This window comes from Rhizopus delemar, genomic scaffold, assembly GCF_000149305.1.
Source record: "Rhizopus delemar RA 99-880 supercont3.10 genomic scaffold, whole genome shotgun sequence".
NCBI classification, from domain to species: domain Eukaryota; kingdom Fungi; phylum Mucoromycota; class Mucoromycetes; order Mucorales; family Rhizopodaceae; genus Rhizopus; species Rhizopus delemar.
Genome location: NW_027137836.1, coordinates 1,805,293 through 1,823,765, shown reverse-complemented (window position 1 = coordinate 1,823,765; position 18,473 = coordinate 1,805,293). Strand labels below are relative to the sequence as shown.

Sequence of the window (18,473 nt, the reverse complement as noted above, 5' to 3'; positions counted from 1 at the left end):
GAAACACTTGTAAGTTATAACGACGACATTTCAGAGCATTTGCAAACGCGTTTTTTTTATTATTTTTTTTTGTATTGTTTTTGCAAATTGGATTATTTAATTCATGTAAATGATTAAAACAATCATTGGTTCTATTATTCTTTAGCAACAAAACAAATAAGCTCCTTTGGCTTCAATAAACTGAATATAACAGTAAAAATTATAATAACAAAGGACAACCTACTCAAAACAATATTTTTACCGAATGAGGGAGTAATTTATAAATGAATTACTTTATTGTATATGATTTGAACTTGATAATAGTCTATAAAGCTCTTTTTTATATCTATTACGTATTTATATTCTTCAGTTTACTTCCCCATAGTTAATACAAAACAGTAAAGATCCACAACTATGACAAATCACTCTCAGTTCAACTAATATAAAAATGTTGTAATGTAACTTGACTAGTCAAAGTATATTGAAGCAGTACTATAATTGGAAACAAAGAAAAGTTATGGCAATCAAAACATGTCTTGTTTAAATTTGCTGAAATAAATAAAACTAATGGTACAGGCACACTACTAACTCTTCGCCATAATGCTTACATGTCTTCTTTTTCACAATTTAAGCTTCCTTTAAAAACATGTCAGCTGGAGCACAAAATGTAAAAGTGATTTAGGATACGACAGTTGACAGTAGCATAAAAAACATGATCTTCGTTTTTTTCTTTTACATTTTTGGCCGTGATTGAGTTATATGTTGTCTCTTTTTTTGTTGTTGTAAATTATCTATTCTAAAAACAACCGCAAAATATAGCTCAAGAAAGAAACAAAAAAGAAACTTGCAGAGCGTCTTTTTAAAAAAATAAAAAATTGCATATAATCTACTTTCTTTGCGATTGCTTAAAGAAACTAATGAATAGGGATCTCTTTACGACCATTACAGTCATCATGCACAAAAATGCAAGCTGTTTAATATCGCTTCGTTTCGTCTTTTAATAGCATAATTCAGGTTGTGTATAGTTTAAAACGTGATTTCGCCAAGTAGATCCACCCTATTTCAGTATTTACATGCCAAAAAAAAAAAAGTGTAGCAATAAAAAAGACTGAAGCGTTTTAAAAAAAATGCGGAGAACAACTTAAAAAAAATGGCAAAAAATATGCTGGAACTAGCATAAAAGACGCTTGAGCAAGCGTACGGGTGCTTCAACTCGTGTTCTTCTGCGCCGTAGTGTATAATGATACGTGCCAAACTTTGTTGTGAAAGCTGTTAGTTCTTTGCTATCTTCTTCCAGGGGCACTTGATGAAATCCAGCTCGCATATCCAAAGCTGAGAATATTTTCGCCTTGCCTAATGTATCCAGCAAATCATCAATACGAGGTAAGGGCTAAGCGTCTTTCTTTGTTATTGCATTTAACTTTCTATAATCTATCACCATTCTGTATTCGCCATTCTTCTTTTTAACTAATATCACAGGGGCTGCCCAAGGACTATTTGATGGAGCAATTACACCCAATTTACAATATTTATCTACAGTGCGTTGCAAAACCCGGACACAAAAATTAAAGAAACACGCAAATCCCTATAACTCATCCTCTAGCCAAGCTTTTAATTCGAAACTTCGCACAAATATAGTATAACTTATATAGTATTTATGGTCCAAATTTGGAGCGGAGAAAATAATGTATGATTGACTTATGATCTTATGATCTATTATTTTCGAAATTTATGTTTTTTTGGATAAAGTTTTTTTTATTTAATATTTGATATTCCCAAATCTAGCTTTGATTACTGCCTTAATACGTTTTGGCATACTTCTGTAGTATGGTTCTACATCATCTGGCGTAAAAGAATCCCATTCTTTGCATACCCTTTGTCATAGATCATCAACATTGACAGCACGGTTGTCATGAGTGCGTAGCTTATGCTTCAAGTGCCTCTATACAGTAGGTCACAAAACTGCTGCAAGGAATTGCAAAATTCAGGTTTTACAGCTGGTTGTCCATGGGTACTGCACCAAACTATCTCAAACCTTGACTGTTTGTACCTCAATAGAAAGTGCATTTATTCGTCGATTATCGGATATGGGCAATGGTTATTGGTGGAATTTGAGATCGCTAAAGGTAGTATTATGAACATCCGACATTTTTTACTTGTTCACATATGTTTTAAATGACGAATTTTAATACGACCCAACCGGTTGCTATCATAATTTTTCACATTCTTGACATGATTAGAATGATGCCAGTATATAAAAGCGCTTACAATTCCTTTATTTTAAATTTTATATTCCCTTATTTAAATTATTTCTCTTTTTTACCCTATCGTCAATCGCATGCCTAAACGGCTGTCAGAGGAGAAAATAAACGATCACAAACAGGCATTAACCGCATCCACATCAATGTATGATATTTCCAAGGAGCCTGGATTACATTAATCAACTGTTAGTAGATACTCTAGACGGCTGTTTTCAAGTAGGACAGTAAACACAGGTGGTAGACCTACAGTAGTCTCCAAAGTGACGAAGCGGTTAATCAAAAGAAAAGTCATGGAATGGGTTCTAAAGGCTTCTAAAGAGGTGTACCGGGAGCTGGTTGGATTTGGCTATGATATCTCATACCAGTCAGAAATTAACGTACTGAAATCAATGGAGTTCCATTTTCTGATAGAAAAAAAGAAGCCATTTCAGACAAAAACGCATACGTAGCATCAGTTAGAACGGGTCAAGGAGCATCAGGATTAGGCAATGAGTGACTGACAGCAAGCAGTGTACTTTAATGAGACCAAGCTCAGCGTATAGGGCTTTGATGATGCTGATCACTATTGGAAACGGCCAAGTGACCTTCTTCAACATCATGACCTGGATTTTGCAATCAATCACGGAGCTAGCAAAATGATGCCCTGGGGTTGTATAATCTCTGAAGGACCAGGATATGCTTGCTAAATTTACGATGGAAACTTGAACTCGGGTGTTTACCAGCATATTTTGAACACTACGCTTCGTGATACTATGAAGTACTACAATTTCGACTGGTCCATCATTTAGTTTTAGCATGATAATAACACAAAGCACAAGGCATAATCTACAATAGTCTAGTTATGTAGTCACCAAGAGAGCTACAGTAGGTCAAAAAACTGCTGCAAGGAATCCATTTTTCTTGGTTTTTATAGCGCATATCCTGTTACAATGGTACAAACTGCCTCTGTTCCCACATAGTAAACCTTCTACATGTCTTGAAAAATCCGAAAGAGTTTATGCCCTATTGGATAAGTATTGAAGGAAGTATGAGATGCGCAATTTGAAAATTTGAAAAAATGAAAATTTCAACGGAATGAATTTATTTATTAATATTTGGTTGGTCCTCTTTTTCTATTAATAATCTCTTGAGTTCTTTCCGAAATATTATCTACATGTCTTTGACAAAGTTATTTATTGAAGTCAATTCATATTTCCTCAACTCGTTCCCAAAGCACATCCGTGTTCTTTGCTCTCTGTTCGTAATAGTTGAGTTTCAACTTCAATTGATGCCATACGTGCTCGATTGAATTTAAGTCGTGGCTCCGAGTTGGTCAATCGTTAATATAGCTCTCTTGGCTACTACATAACTAGGCCATTGTAAATTATTCCTTGTGCTTTGGGTCATTGTCATGCTAAAAGTAAATGTTGGACCAGTCGATATTGTAGTACTTCATCGTATCACGAAGCGTAGTGTTCAAAATATGCTGGTAAACACCCGAGTACAACTTTCCATCGTAAATCTAGCAAGCATATCCTGGTCCTTCAGAGGTTATACTACACTAGGACATCAATTTGCTAGCTTCATGGTGGATTACAAAATCCAGGTCATGATGTTGAAAAAGGTCACTTGGCCTTTTCCGATAGTGATCATCACCATCAAAGCCCTATACGTTGATCTTGGTTTCATTAAAGTAAACGATTTGTTGTCAGTCAACCATTGCCCAGTCCTGATGCTCCTTTTTCCATTCTAACTGATGCTACGTATGCACGTTTGTCTGAAATGGCTACTTTTTTTCTATCAGAAAATGGAACTCCATTAATTTCAGTACGTTAATCTCTGACTAGTATGAGATATCGTAGCCAAATCCAACTGGCTCCCGGTATACCTCTTTGGAAGTCTTTAGAACCCCTTCAATGACTTTTCTTTTGATTAGCCGCTTCGTCACTTTGGAGACTAATGTAGGTCTATCACCTGTGCTCACTGTCCTACTTCAAAACAACGTTATAAAGTATCTACTAACAGTTGATTCATGTAATTCAGTCTCCTTAGCAATATCATACTTTGATGTGGATCCGGTTAATGTCTGTTTGAGATCGTTTACTTTCTCTTCTGACAGTCATATATGCATGCAATTGGTGAGAGGGTAAAAAAGAGAAATAATTTAAACAAAGGAATATAAGATTTAGAATAAAGAAATTGTAAGCACTCTTAAATACAGATAGCATTCTAATCACGTCAAAAGAGAGAAAAATTGTGATGGCAACCGGTTGGGTCGTATTAAAATTCATTATTTCAAACATATATAAACAAGTAAAAAATACCGGATGTTTAAAATATTATCTTTAGCAGTATCAAATTCCACCAATAACCATTGCCCATATCCGATAATCGACGAATAAATGCACTTTCTATTGAGGTACAAACAGTCAAAGTTTGAGATAGTTTGGTGCAGTACCCATGGACAACCAGCTGTAAAACCTGAATTTTGCAATTCCTTGCAGCAGTTTTTTGACCTACTGTATGTTAACTATTGGCCAGCTTAGATCCCCGACTTAAATTCAATCGAGCACGTAGGACATCAATTGAAGTTGAAACTCAACTATTACGAACAGAGAGCAAAGAACACGGATGTGCTTTGGGAACGAGTTGAGGAAATATGAATTGACTTCAATAAATAACTTTGTCAAAGACATGTAGATAATATTTCGGAAAGAACTCAAGAGATTATTAATAGAAAAAGAGGACCAACCAAATATTAATAAATAAATTCATTCCGTTGAAATTTTCATTTTTTCAAATTTTCAAATTGCGCATCTCATACTTCCTTCAATACTTATCCAATAGGGCATAAACTCTTTCGGATTTTTCAAGACATGTAGAAGATTTACTATGTGGGAACAGAGGCAGTTTGTGCCATTGTAACAGGATGTGCGCTACAAAAACCAAGAAAAATGGATTTCTTGCAGCAGTTTTGTGACCTACTGTAGATGCTCTACAGGGTTGAGGTCAGGGCTTTGTGCTGGCCAGTCTTGCAGTAATTGTACCCCTTTTCGCTTCATCCATCTCTTAGTATGTTAGGGGTATGCTTGGGGTCATTGTCATGTTGGAAAATGACGTCCTTATGTTTTCAGTCATAGTAATCGAGTGTATCTTTGTATGTGGTTCCCAATATATTGGTATAGGTTTGCGAGTTCATATTACCATCAAAGATTTGACAAGCATAACCAACCCCTTTTACTGTCATGCAACCCCACATCATCAGGGATCCGCCTCCGTACTTTAATGTCTGGTTTATTTGGTGTGGTCTGCTTACTGCCCATCTTCTTTCCAAGTGTAAGGGTTGCTGTTTGGCCCAAAGATGCTTAGTATTGTTTCGTCAGAAAAGATAAACTTCCTCCAGTCATCAACAGTTCAGCTTTGATGCTCCTTGCACCAGTTAAGGCGGTTCTTTTGATGTTGCTCACTCAAAAATGGCTTGCTTTTCTTGAGTGTAGCTTTAAAGCCAAGTTCGTTCCTCAACCTTTTTGCTTGCCATTTGCTCACCGAACATCCAATTGACTTCAAAAAGAGCTTACATCAGAAATAGACTTTAAGGTACCAGATCTGAACTTTAAACGAAGGGCATTGGTGCGGAGATTCTGAATATATTTTTGCTTTCCGCCCTTAGGTCAGATATAATCTTGTTTTAAGGTAGACTTAAGCGACGTACAGTACTATCGGAGACCCCATTTTTTGCAGCAATAGTTGTTGTGGTTTCGATGTTATGTAGGCAAAGTTTGACGCTGTCAAGCTTACTAGAGCTAATTCTGCTAGGTATTTTTAGCAATTGAGAGTGGGAAAAGTTATGTAGTGGGAAATATTTTTAAAATGTACGAAGTCATAGTGAACTTATATACGTCTTACAGGCTGAGACTAAGGCTACAAGATGATGTAACTTTCATTTCATAACGTGTAATTCCTGTGATTTATTGATGAATGAAAGATGAATAACCACTTTGACGTACAGTGGCTCACAAAATTGTACAAGTGTTTTGCATTTTTTGCTTCAGTAGGATTTATCGTCACTAAAACGATAAATAAACAACAGCATGCTATACATCATTCGAAAGTATAGCTTCTTAGCTTTCTGTTAATATTATTTAGTCGGCGATAAAATCAAATTTGATTGAGTTATAACCGCTTACAAATGTCGACTACACTTGTACAATTTTGGAACCGATATTTTAGAATAAAGTTTTTATTTAAATGTGTGCACTAAAAGTTGATCCAAAGACCCTTGTTCTCTATAATGTCAATACATCGTTGAGGCATAGTTTCAATATAATTTTGACATTCTTTCTCGGTAATTTCGTACCAAGTCTCGAACGTACGAGTCCATAGTTCATCCATAGAGGCAGGAGGACAATCATACTGTTTAAACAAGCGTTTTTTAAGGTATTCCACATGTTTTCAATTGGATTTAAGTCTGGAGACTGTGGAGGACACTCCATTGCTGTAAAATCCTGTTTAGACAACCATTCAGATACGATTTTGGACTTATGTTTGGGATCGTTATCTTGCATAAATTCAAAATCAGCCATTATAAGGTCGTTTTCTTCACAATAGCCAGTCATAGACTTCACCAAATCATCTTGCAATACAGATAAATAGACGCTCTTGTCCATATTCTTGCCTACGTCGACAATATACCCAACCCCGTACCAGCTAATACAGCTCCAAACCATAAGTGATCCTCCACCATGTTTTACGGTTTGCTTTACATGCCTTCTTTTAAGCTTCTCATTTGGTTGCTTCCATGCATAAAGCTTACCTTCCGATCCAAAGCGATTTACTTTAGTCTCATCAGACCAAATCACGCGTTTCCAGTCTTCCATGGTCCAGTCAACGTGATTAAGAGCCTAGCCCAATCGCTTTCGTCTGTTTACTTCACTGAGCAATGGTTTTTGAGGCTTAACAAAAGAGGTTGAACCAGACCTACGCAGCGATCTTCGCACTGTTTGGGCTGATACAATCTTTTGAAAGTCATTTTCGAGTGTGTTCCTGGCTTCTACTGCATTCTTTTGACCTTTAACAGTTACTAATCGGACTAAATACTGATCATCGCTGCTGCTGAGCAACTTGGAGCGACCTGCTTTAATACTGTTTACGTCGTTTTTTATTGTTTTTCGAACGTTATGAACAGTTCCACGACTTGCGCCAGTTGTTTTTACTGTTTTTGATATAGAGTATCCATTTTTTAAGCAGCTGATGATACGATTACGAAGATCTTCACTGATAGGTTGCATATTGGACGTTGGTACACTTTTATATAGCAGTTAGCTCCTGTAGATGTAAGAAAAATGGCAGAAAAGGAAAGAAAAGCATACTTTGAGCATTGAAGAATAAAAAAAACCTTTTCTGGTGGCTTACGCGCTGTGACGAGCAAGATTATAAGCTGATATTGAAATATTTGAAACGGTCCCAAAATTGTACAAGTGTAGTCGGCATTTGTAAGCGGTCATAACTCCATTAAAGCTGATTTTATCGCCGACTAAATAATATTAACAGAAAGCTAAGAAGCTATACTTTCGAATGATGTATAACATGCTGTAGCTTATTTATCGTTATATTGTCGATAAATCCTATGGAAGCAAAAAATGCAAAATACTTGTACAATTTTGTGAGCCACTGTAAATCGTGAGTAAAGGCTGGTAAATAAATTTCGTTTTGTGTGAGAAGTGCATTGAGGTTATGGGACTGAGTATTAATGGATTTGTTATATTCTTGGTTGTTCGATTGACCATTACTTTCATTTTTGAAAGCAACCGAACCAACTAGTTTTTTGGCTGGTTAGATTGTTGTGTTTGAGGCTGTTGCGTGGGTGGCCTGTTTTGTTGCGTGCGATAAGTTTGATTATTGAAGTTATTTCTGTTTCGTCCTTGATTGCTATAGTCTTGTCTTCCGTAATTATTATCGTTACGTTGGTAACCATTGTTATTATACATATTATTGTTGTAGTCGCTATTGTTATAACCGTTATTGCCATTTTGGTGTTGGTTCTGATAATTATCATTGTAGCGATTACGACGATTGTAATTTCTAACCGGATTTTGATACTGTTGTTGGTTACCCAATTCATTTCGAATGGTCTGTTGAATAAGGTTAACCAAATCCTGTTGATGATTATGTTGGCTAGGATATGTTCCATTGTTCCTTTGAACTTGATGAGGATAATTTTGGGCATGATAATTATTACGAGTAATTTTCAATGTTGATAGCTGGTTAGGCCCACTTACAATCTGAGGGTTAGGTATTACAGTGTTGACCATTCCGTAAGGATGTAAGTTAGTGATTGGGATTACTTGAGCAGGCCCTTCGTTTGCATCAATCAGTTCAATGTTATGATCATTTGATGGGTATCGCTGATGATAGACACCATCATCATGATATATGAGTACGTTGTTTACATTCCTTGGTATGAATGGGCTGTCAACCATTGCGATCTTGCGTGCACGATTTGCGTTCCACCAACCTTCTGCGTGGTTTAACCAATCTTGAAATGTTCTAGCACTGCTTTGTATACAAAATTGTTTGGTATCCCTTAATAAGCCTGCGCGAAAGCGGCTTTCGATTACGGCTTCGCTAGTGATGTTGGCCAAGTCAGCGGCTTCACGTAATCTTGAAAGGAATATTTGAGGATGTTCCTGCTCTCCTTGGATCATATCATTGAATTCCAATTCGTAATTCTGAATTAACTCAGGAGTAATATAATGACTTTTTAAAAGTTCCATAGCTTCATCGTAAGTCACTTGTGGACGATCCTTGATTATAGTTTTTTCAAAGTAGACTTTAGCAGCTCTACGTAATTGAGATTTGAGAATTGCGAGTTTGCAGTTATCACTATGTGTGTTGCTGAGTACAAGGTAGGAATCTAGTAGCTCTTGAAAATGACGAAAGTCCTCGCCTTCATAGCCGTAGAATTCGATTAACTTAGGACGGTATCCTTGAATTTGGTTGCTGTTCTGCACCAACGCGATAGGTTCTGTCGTTGCCATTGTTGATAGTAAGTGTTTTGATATTGTTGATTCGATTTTGATTACGTTCTTTTGATTAGTTCGATAGATTTCTTGATTTGTTGATTTATTTCCCTCGTAGTGACCACCAAGTGTAATTTTTCTTCCTTTAATGGCTTGTAAGAGTTTATGGTTTTGAAATAGAATAAAGTTGATAAAAAGAATAAGAAAATAAGACTTGAATTAAAGTATTGATAATGGATTCGCTTGTTATGAGTGACCACCAGATCTTGTTAAGTAGATCAGACTTGTTTGTAGTAGTTTAACACTACGGCGCAGAAGAACACGAGTTGAAGCACCCGTACGCTTGCTCAAGCGTCTTTTATGCTAGTTCCAGCATATTTTTTGCCATTTTTTTTAAGTTGTTCTCCGCATTTTTTTTAAAACGCTTCAGTCTTTTTTATTGCTACACTTTTTTTTTTTTGGCATGTAAATACTGAAATAGGGTGGATCTACTTGGCGAAATCACGTTTTAAACTATACACAACCTGAATTATGCTATTAAAAGACGAAACGAAGCGATATTAAACAGCTTGCATTTTTGTGCATGATGACTGTAATGGTCGTAAAGAGATCCCTATTCATTAGTTTCTTTAAGCAATCGCAAAGAAAGTAGATTATATGCAATTTTTTATTTTTTTAAAAAGACGCTCTGCAAGTTTCTTTTTTGTTTCTTTCTTGAGCTATATTTTGCGGTTGTTTTTAGAATAGATAATTTACAACAACAAAAAAAGAGACAACATATAACTCAATCACGGCCAAAAATGTAAAAGAAAAAAACGAAGATCATGTTTTTTATGCTACTGTCAACTGTCGTATCCTAAATCACTTTTACATTTTGTGCTCCAGCTGACATGTTTTTAAAGGAAGCTTAAATTGTGAAAAAGAAGACATGTAAGCATTATGGCGAAGAGTTAGTAGTGTGCCTGTACCATTAGTTTTATTTATTTCAGCAAATTTAAACAAGACATGTTTTGATTGCCATAACTTTTCTTTGTTTCCAATTATAGTACTGCTTCAATATACTTTGACTAGTCAAGTTACATTACAACATTTTTATATTAGTTGAACTGAGAGTGATTTGTCATAGTTGTGGATCTTTACTGTTTTGTATTAACTATGGGGAAGTAAACTGAAGAATATAAATACGTAATAGATATAAAAAAGAGCTTTATAGACTATTATCAAGTTCAAATCATATACAATAAAGTAATTCATTTATAAATTACTCCCTCATTCGGTAAAAATATTGTTTTGAGTAGGTTGTCCTTTGTTATTATAATTTTTACTGTTATATTCAGTTTATTGAAGCCAAAGGAGCTTATTTGTTTTGTTGCTAAAGAATAATAGAACCAATGATTGTTTTAATCATTTACATGAATTAAATAATCCAATTTGCAAAAACAATACAAAAAAAAATAATAAAAAAAACGCGTTTGCAAATGCTCTGAAATGTCGTCGTTATAACTTACAAGTGTTTCAAAAAGTACAAAAAACTTCCGATTGTACTTCTTTTCCTTCTTCATGTAATCCTGCTTCGAAATTCTTACGGCTCATAGTTATTTTTCACTATTCTAAACACTTGCTAACAATTAAATTGTTATTATTTATCTTGTATCTTAATCTTGTTATTTGCCCCTTTCCACCAAAATTGCTTTTTTATCCTGAATTATAATTATACGTTAGTCGATTAACACATGGCTCCGTGAAAGTGTAAAAGTAAATCGTTGTGATAAAGAAAAATATGTTTACTTTTGATTCTAGTGATTTATAGAAGAAACTTGGATAACATGCTTTTACAACTACTTAACAAGATTTAGCTTTTTTTTTTTAAAGGTAAATTGTAATCGTTTGCTGATATATATTGTGCCTAACATATGTCTATAGAATATGAAATACTCAAATGAAAAGTCTTTATTAAATCCTGTGCTTTATGAAGCATCTAGTGGAGAAAAGTGTATACGGTAGAAAGAACAAAAAAAAATCATACAAGTTCAGTGCTCATAATGAAAAAATCTTACTTTGATTAGCATATTGGATATAAGGTTGTAAGTTCCTTAAACAGCAACGTAAAACTGTAGAGATAATGGAAGATGTCAAACAGCATATCATTTTGTAGTGCAACTTGTTAACAGAAACAAAACCTGAACCTCTGTTTAACAACTCTGAAAACGATTCTTTTTTATTACAGTTACAAAAGGTATAAAAATAGTTTCTTTTAAAAAGTTTTAAGTATAGTAACATATGAATAGAATTTATTTGGGTTATAAGCAAAGAGTGGTTGATATGAGTATAGCTATACATAAGAGAAGATTAGATTATATCTTGGATGAAGATTTGATGGTAATTAGAAAAAAAGGAACGTGAAAAAAGAAATTATTAAATCATAGACGTAGGCATATAAGCATAAAAAATAAAAGAAGAAGATTGCATCAATGAAATGAAGAAAAAGGCATTAAAGATCGGAATGCATACCATCATGTTTATCACCAACTTTGTCATCATAACGCATATATGGCCATACAACTTTGAATTTATTCTTTGTTGCTGAATATAAGAGTAACTCAACACATTCAAGTTGTTTGCCACATCTAACACAGCAAAACGCTTGCATTCAATATCCTTTTCAGCCATTTACACATTAAATACGTCGAGCTTGTGATTTTTCATCGCATTTACAACTTTCTGAAAGCGGGCTTGATTACTATACGTATGTTTGTCGTATCCCAACATACTTTAAACATGATTCATATTCAATTTATAAGAAATCAGAGTAATGAATGCTTTACAAAGATTTATTACAGTCTTTTCTCTATTATTCGGTCATAACTAATTCCACTCCTTTAACTCAATGCAAGCTTTTAATATAACTCCTGATGCAATGCAACATAAATGAAAGATCAGATCTACTTAAGAAATAATTATAAAACAGTCCACTTGCATAACCAGGAACAGATCCTCACATTAAAACTTATTGACACTAGATCTACAGTTATAATTAATTAAAGTATCTTGAAAAGGATTTAATTAAACCTCCATGAAAATAGTATAAATACCAGACATTATAATATTAAATAAAGATATAACTTTTTTCAGTCTCGTTGAATTTTATAGTCTTTTTTATTCTTACGAGATAACACAATGTTGGAATTATATGTAGACTTATTTTTAAGAAAACTCAATGATGATCAGGAATCACTACTTGGATTTTTTATTGCCATGAAATGATGAAGCAACAGGTTCAATGATAACGCTAGACATACTTTCCATGCCAACGTCCAAGTCAACATATATATTAGCATCGTTATCAACAACATCATCAGACAAAGTAGTCTCTGAAATAGAAATTTTCAGTGACAGTTCACCTGCTTTGTATTGTTAAATAAAGGGCGATATACATCCACCACATATCTGATGTAACTGCAATTTGGCAAAGATAGCACCAATAAAGGATTTACAAAGATTACAAGCACAAGAAGCGGTTTGAGACATTAAAAAGTATATTTTTTAACAAAGGTAAAAAAAAAAGAAAAAGAAAAAGAAAAAGAAAGACATATAATAATAACTCAAAGGTATTTATACTTCTCAGTGCACTACCATTTAAATTAAAGTTTTTCAGAATATTGTGTATTTAGTATAGAAATCAGATGAAGATCATGGTTCCTGAGGTTGTCTATCTGGCTTAGCTGATTAATACTACCTAATTAGTCAATGGCTCTGTATGAAGCCATGCTGATTATTAGAGATGATTCGTATATCTAATGCATGTGCATTATCATTTCTGGAGTATTGTAGGTAAAAACAAACAAACAAACAAACAAAAAAAAAAAAAAAAAAAAAGTGGGAATTAATATAGGGCGTAAACAAACATTGGTTCATATCTTGTAATATACATTTGTAGATAGCAAGTAACCTTTAGTTTAGAAAATATAATACTAAAATGCAAATACTTATGGAAAAAGAAGAGGTCAATATAAAACTGTAGGTATTAGAGACAATTGTTCTCTAGGCTAAAGTTAAGTAAAGCTCATTTTTCTTTTATTTTGCTATGCTTTTTTTCTTTTTAATAAAAAAAGAAATGTTCATTCCTTAAATTCTTAATTGTGGGTACCATATGGGATTGTTTCGTCATGACTAAATCTTCGCAATGGTAATGTCAACTATCTTTCTTTCTCTTTTTTTTATTTGCCTTTGCTATTCTTCAATGTTATTGGTCCTACGACGTTAGTTCAACGAAATAAACTTGCATGAATTTTAAAGCGTTTTTGTCATTACTCTACTCTGTTAACAGTTTTTGATACTTTTGACTATTGCTGATATGCACCATGTCTTGTGTTTTAATCGTAAGATTAAATAAAAAATTAAACAAAAAAAACAATAGCAGCAATATAAAATTAAAATCCTTCTTTATTGCAGATTTCTTTATATTGCAAAAGAGCCCCGTTTAATGGATAAAAAGTTGGCATCTATTTATATTCTTTGTGAGCGTAGATATAAAAGATATAGACTCGGCAACGATGTCGTGCTGAAGAACCAATGATTAAGCTAAAGCTTGTCGATGTTCTAATATATGCATCTGAAGTTGAACAATAGAAATAATAACCAGTCAATTAACTTTGATCTAATTACTTTTGGGGTTGACAATTGATTAGACTCGCTAGGATGACAAATACTGATCTTATTGTTTTAAATTTGGAAAAGTGTGGAATTGTTCAATCATAGTTTAATCTTTGTGTATCGTTATTATTTTAATACAACTGATATCTTATAGAAAATAACTATGTTTACAACAGAGATGATGGGGTTGAAGTTTATCATCAGGTCGACTCCAAAAGTACTTGCAACCATCTGAGCCATAAACATTGACTTTTGTTTCATCACTGAATACCATACGTCTCCAGTCGTCGCTTGTCCAGTTTTTATGCTCTTCCGTCCATGCTAGTCGTCTTGCTTTCTGAATCTTAGTCAATAAAGGCTTTTTTACCTTTATTTTAGCATGGAAGTTCATGCTTTTCATAACCTTAATGGTGCCCGAGTAACTGATAGTGTAGCCGGTGCATACTAGATACTTATGAACAGCCTTCGCAGTCTTGAGGGTACCATTAATAATCTGCTTACGTATATAAGACTTGGTGGTAACACTTAAAACAGCCTTTCTACCAGGGTTTGCTGTTACTCTACCAGGAGAAAACTTGTTGGCATATCTGCTTAAGGTAGATTTTTTTAGGTTTGGAATACGTTCCATTATCACTGAGTATGGCTTGTTCTACAAAACCAACGATTTGATGCTTTCTTGCTTGTTTTTAGAGAGAGCGCGAACCATACGTGTAGTGATACCCTAGAGCTTCGATATATGGAGGAAGAAAAGGAAAAAAAAATATTTGACCGGGGATAAATTAATTTTACAAGACGCATAGGCTTTTTCGGCGATAGTCGGAATAGTATGATTCATAATTAGACAAAAAACTCCTATAGAAGCTCCACCAAAGAACAAATAAACTTATCTACAGTTGTAGTGGAAAAATGGTTCCAATGTTGGTTTTTGTATTTAGTCTTAATTTTTTCCCGATTGTGTAACAATACAAGCAAAATTTTTTTTCAGTAATTTTAGCTGTAAATGCGCTACAAAATGCATGTTTTTATGAGCCGTTACCGTTTGTAGTTCCAAAGATATAAAGCTTTAAAGTTGCAAATCGAAAACATTGGAACCATTTTTCCACCCACTGTATATATATATTATCAACTTTATATTTTTATCAAACTACATGGAGGCAGGGAGGGGTAGCTGAAACAAATAATCCAAAAAAAAACCCCATTAAAAAACAGTACAAAATCAAACCAAGCAGAGGAAAAAAATATTTCCCACTTCAACAAAAAAAAAACCTGAAGCAATAAGATTGCAAAAATTCAAAACAGTAACACAAAAATAGTAACACATCAAAAATGGAACAACGAAAAATCGACCAGATGGCAACATATTTGCAAACTATGCAAATTCCAGAAGATGAAACAAGAAGTTTACAAAAATTCCTCATTAGGGAATCCCCTAATTTCACTTTGTACAAAGATACACTATACAGATACAATACAGAGAATGGAACTATACGAAAGATTCTCAACAAGCAAGAAGCCCAAGAAATGATGAATGCGTATCATCAACACCCTCTAGGTGGACATTTAGCATACAATAATACCTTACAGTGGGTCAAAAAACTGCACCAACGCAACTCAGTTTTTCTGAAATACAAGTATAGCTCTGTCAGTTTAACAGTACACATTACGAAACTTGGAGCAAAAAGAGTTACTACTGTTACTATGTATTGACAAAAGTTTCAAGGTCAGATGCGGAGTATTGATCTAAAGAGCACTCAGAAAAAAGAGGAGGTCGGTTGGTGCAGTTTTTTGACTTTTAAAATGAAAAGGTATTTGATATCATATGTCCGGACTAAGACTATTCCGGCAGATTTAATCTAATCTTTCCTATATCTAGTCAAACTGGGGACCTTAAAATAATGATTTTCGCAATTGTTTTCTTTTTTTTTTCTTTCCTGCTTTACCCAAACTCATTGTACATCGTCAGTATTTATCCATCATTAGAAATGCACAAAAAGCTTCCAACCGATATTCAAAACAGTATCAAAGTATTATTAGAGAACAGTGATGATCCTGCAGTCATTGGGAAACGAGTTGGAGTGCATAGAAATACCGTCAATAGGTATGCAAATAAGTGGATGCACGATGGAATACGTAAAAGAGGAGGTAGACCGAGCATTGTGGCAGAGTCAACACGCCGATACATCAAGAGATAAGTGCTCACAAGTTGTTTGAGGGCTGCCAAGGACGTGCAAATGAAGTTGGAGGAGCTGCGGCGCCCTATGTCGTATCAATCGGCAATTAATGTCTTACATTCAGTTGAAATTTATGCTGAGACCAAAAAGAAGAAGCCATTATTGACTGAAAAGCACAAGAAAGCTCGATTAGGTTGGGCTAAAAGGCATCAGTATTAGACTATTCACGACTGGCGACGTGTCATCTTTTCTGATGAGACGAAAATCAACATTTGGTGCTCTGATGGCTGCAAGTATTATTGGAAAAGAAAATGTGATCGTTTACATCCTCAGCATATCGATGTTACTGTGAAGCATGGAGGCGGTGGTCTCATGTTATGGGGCTGTATAACCAGCGAAGGACCTGGATACGCATATCAGATCTATGATGGTACCATGAATTCAGAGGTATACCAAGAAATCCTTGATACAAGTCTAAAAGACACCATGGAGTACTATGATCTGAACTGGGAAACGTCGGTATTTCAGCATGACAATGATCCTAAACATCGATCAAAGTTCACAACACAATTGATGAAGGATAGTGGCATGATTTACATCGACAATTAGCCATCACAAAGTCGAGACCTTAATCTATTGAACATATATCGCATCATTTGAAGTTAAAGCTGAGCATGTATGATAATAGGGCGACCAGCATCCATGAAATGTGGCAAAGAGTCGAAATTGAATGGAATTTGTTTACTAAGAAATAATGCATCAAATATATAGACAGTATGCCCGACAGAATGCAAGCAGTCTTAGCAGAGAAGGGTAGATCGACTAAATATTAAAAAAGTCAAAAAACTGCACCAACCGACCTCCTCTTTTTGCTGAGTGCTCTTTAGATCAATACTCCGCATCTGACCTTGAAACTTTTGTCAATACATAGTAACAGTAGTAACTCTTTTTGCTCCAAGTTTCGTAATGTGTACTGTTAAACTGACAGAGCTACAGTGACCCACAAAATTGTCCCAATGTTTCGTGATTTTCTCTTCTAGAGCTTGTAGAACCATAGTTATTAAGCTAATGTACATTTTGTTTTATATCATTCGATAGCCAAAGTCATGTAGAGCTATATAATGTTATGCAAAGACAGATTAAAACAGCGCTGACGGAGACAGAAGAATTAAAAAACAAGCGGTGCATTGGGACAATTTTGTGGCACTTTTGAAAAAAAACGAAAAGCGATGAAATATTGACCTACAAGTTGTACAGATGTAGCAAACTGTTTACAAATGCACATCGTATGACTCTAAGTTGATCTTTACTCATTGCTGAATTTTTAACCTCCTACTGATTTATTACTCGCCCATTATATCTCAACATGAAACAAGTCTCTCAAGATACAGTTATTCAAGCAGTTTCGTTACTTAAACAAGGTAAGTCGGTTCTGGAAGTGGAAGGTGTTACTGTTTTAAGTAAGAGTACAGTTGGGAGACTCCGAAAATCCCATTGCTTTGGACTTCATAAGCCAAAATGTGGCCGACGCAAAATTCTATCTGCTGCTGATGAGCGTTATTGTGTGCGCCAGGTGACCAAAAACCGCATGTCTAGTGCAACAAAGGTGGCTAAGGAGCTAGAAAAAGACACCGGAAGAAAAGTAAGTGCTGAAACCGTGTGCAGAACCCTTCGCAAGGCCGGCCTTGGTGCGATTGAGAAGCCAAAGAAGCCTTTGCTTAGTGCTAAAAACATCCGGAAGAGGCTTTCTTGGTGTATGGCTCACAAGGATTGGACAATAGATGATTGGAAACGTGTTGTTTTGTCGGATGAGACAAAGGTCAACATATTCAACTCGGATGGACGGACCTGGACTTGGATTCGATCCGGAGAAAGCCTGAAATCGTATCATGTGAAGATGACTGTAAAACACGGTGGAGTGCCATTATGAGATATTTGCAGATAAAAATTTGAGAATTAAAAGGAGATAGTACTTGAAAACTAGTGAATGAGTCTCTATGTAACCTCTTTATTAGATTTCAAGACGAGAGAGAGAACCCATTTAATCAAACTACGCCTTTATATAGGAAATAAAATTATTCAGGGACCGAAGTGTGCTCAAGGTCAATTTTAGTATTGAACTTGAATAATATAAATATTGTATATGGTTAATATTGTAAATGAGTCTTAGAGAATATGTAATATATAATATTATGTATTCAGTACTTGTTATTTTTTATATAAGATTTGAGTAATCTCATACGAATAATAAGTATTTAATGGGGTAAATACGACACTGCATGCACGCTTCTTCAGTTCCAAAAGTTAAAAAAAAAGTTCTGGTTGCCATAATGGGAACATTTTGACCTCTGCTCCAATTATCCGGCAAAAGATTACTATTATGTGCCTCATCGTCAACTTCGAAAGCTTCT

The 18,473-nt window shown here is 34.7% G+C and overlaps 10 protein-coding genes across 10 annotated transcripts; 4 read left to right on the top strand and 6 right to left on the bottom strand.

Moving 5' to 3' along the window:
- Window positions 1–2,243: 2,243 nt before the first annotated feature.
- RO3G_12661 (uncharacterized protein) lies at window positions 2,244–2,666 on the bottom strand (the record flags this gene model as incomplete). The annotated part of the gene is made up of 4 exons (XM_067667245.1): window positions 2,244–2,252; window positions 2,303–2,329; window positions 2,488–2,586; window positions 2,622–2,666. The coding sequence occupies 4 exons, from the start codon at window positions 2,664–2,666 to the stop codon at window positions 2,244–2,246; spliced, it is 180 nt and encodes a 59-aa protein (XP_067523346.1).
- A 1,134-nt stretch (window positions 2,667–3,800) lies between these two features.
- Window positions 3,801–3,896, top strand: RO3G_12660 (uncharacterized protein; the record flags this gene model as incomplete). The annotated part of the gene is made up of 1 exon (XM_067667244.1): window positions 3,801–3,896. A coding segment is annotated over one exon (96 nt), but the record flags the coding sequence as incomplete, so codon positions are not given.
- A 2,609-nt stretch (window positions 3,897–6,505) lies between these two features.
- Window positions 6,506–7,096, bottom strand: RO3G_12659 (uncharacterized protein; the record flags this gene model as incomplete). Its single annotated transcript, XM_067667243.1, has 1 exon — window positions 6,506–7,096. The coding sequence occupies one exon, from the start codon at window positions 7,094–7,096 to the stop codon at window positions 6,506–6,508; it is 591 nt and encodes a 196-aa protein (XP_067523344.1).
- Window positions 7,097–7,120: 24 nt separating this feature from the next.
- RO3G_12658 (uncharacterized protein) lies at window positions 7,121–7,507 on the bottom strand (the record flags this gene model as incomplete). The annotated part of the gene is made up of 1 exon (XM_067667242.1): window positions 7,121–7,507. The coding sequence occupies one exon, from the start codon at window positions 7,505–7,507 to the stop codon at window positions 7,121–7,123; it is 387 nt and encodes a 128-aa protein (XP_067523343.1).
- Window positions 7,508–8,035: 528 nt separating this feature from the next.
- On the bottom strand, window positions 8,036–9,256 carry RO3G_12657 (uncharacterized protein; the record flags this gene model as incomplete). The annotated part of the gene is made up of 1 exon (XM_067667241.1): window positions 8,036–9,256. The coding sequence occupies one exon, from the start codon at window positions 9,254–9,256 to the stop codon at window positions 8,036–8,038; it is 1,221 nt and encodes a 406-aa protein (XP_067523342.1).
- A 1,908-nt stretch (window positions 9,257–11,164) lies between these two features.
- On the top strand, window positions 11,165–11,670 carry RO3G_12656 (uncharacterized protein; the record flags this gene model as incomplete). The annotated part of the gene is made up of 4 exons (XM_067667240.1): window positions 11,165–11,238; window positions 11,305–11,322; window positions 11,527–11,617; window positions 11,665–11,670. 4 exons carry the CDS (start codon window positions 11,165–11,167, stop codon window positions 11,668–11,670), a joined length of 189 nt encoding a protein of 62 aa, XP_067523341.1.
- An 802-nt stretch (window positions 11,671–12,472) lies between these two features.
- On the bottom strand, window positions 12,473–12,766 carry RO3G_12655 (uncharacterized protein; the record flags this gene model as incomplete). Its single annotated transcript, XM_067667239.1, has 2 exons — window positions 12,473–12,642; window positions 12,673–12,766. The coding sequence occupies 2 exons, from the start codon at window positions 12,764–12,766 to the stop codon at window positions 12,473–12,475; spliced, it is 264 nt and encodes an 87-aa protein (XP_067523340.1).
- A 1,273-nt stretch (window positions 12,767–14,039) lies between these two features.
- RO3G_12654 (uncharacterized protein) lies at window positions 14,040–14,519 on the bottom strand (the record flags this gene model as incomplete). Its single annotated transcript, XM_067667238.1, has 1 exon — window positions 14,040–14,519. The coding sequence occupies one exon, from the start codon at window positions 14,517–14,519 to the stop codon at window positions 14,040–14,042; it is 480 nt and encodes a 159-aa protein (XP_067523339.1).
- Window positions 14,520–15,217: 698 nt separating this feature from the next.
- Window positions 15,218–16,281, top strand: RO3G_12653 (uncharacterized protein; the record flags this gene model as incomplete). The annotated part of the gene is made up of 4 exons (XM_067667237.1): window positions 15,218–15,544; window positions 15,605–15,696; window positions 15,855–16,021; window positions 16,187–16,281. The coding sequence occupies 4 exons, from the start codon at window positions 15,218–15,220 to the stop codon at window positions 16,279–16,281; spliced, it is 681 nt and encodes a 226-aa protein (XP_067523338.1).
- Window positions 16,282–17,428: 1,147 nt separating this feature from the next.
- On the top strand, window positions 17,429–17,992 carry RO3G_12652 (uncharacterized protein; the record flags this gene model as incomplete). Its single annotated transcript, XM_067667236.1, has 2 exons — window positions 17,429–17,483; window positions 17,535–17,992. The coding sequence occupies 2 exons, from the start codon at window positions 17,429–17,431 to the stop codon at window positions 17,990–17,992; spliced, it is 513 nt and encodes a 170-aa protein (XP_067523337.1).
- Between the last annotated feature and the right edge of the window lie 481 nt (window positions 17,993–18,473).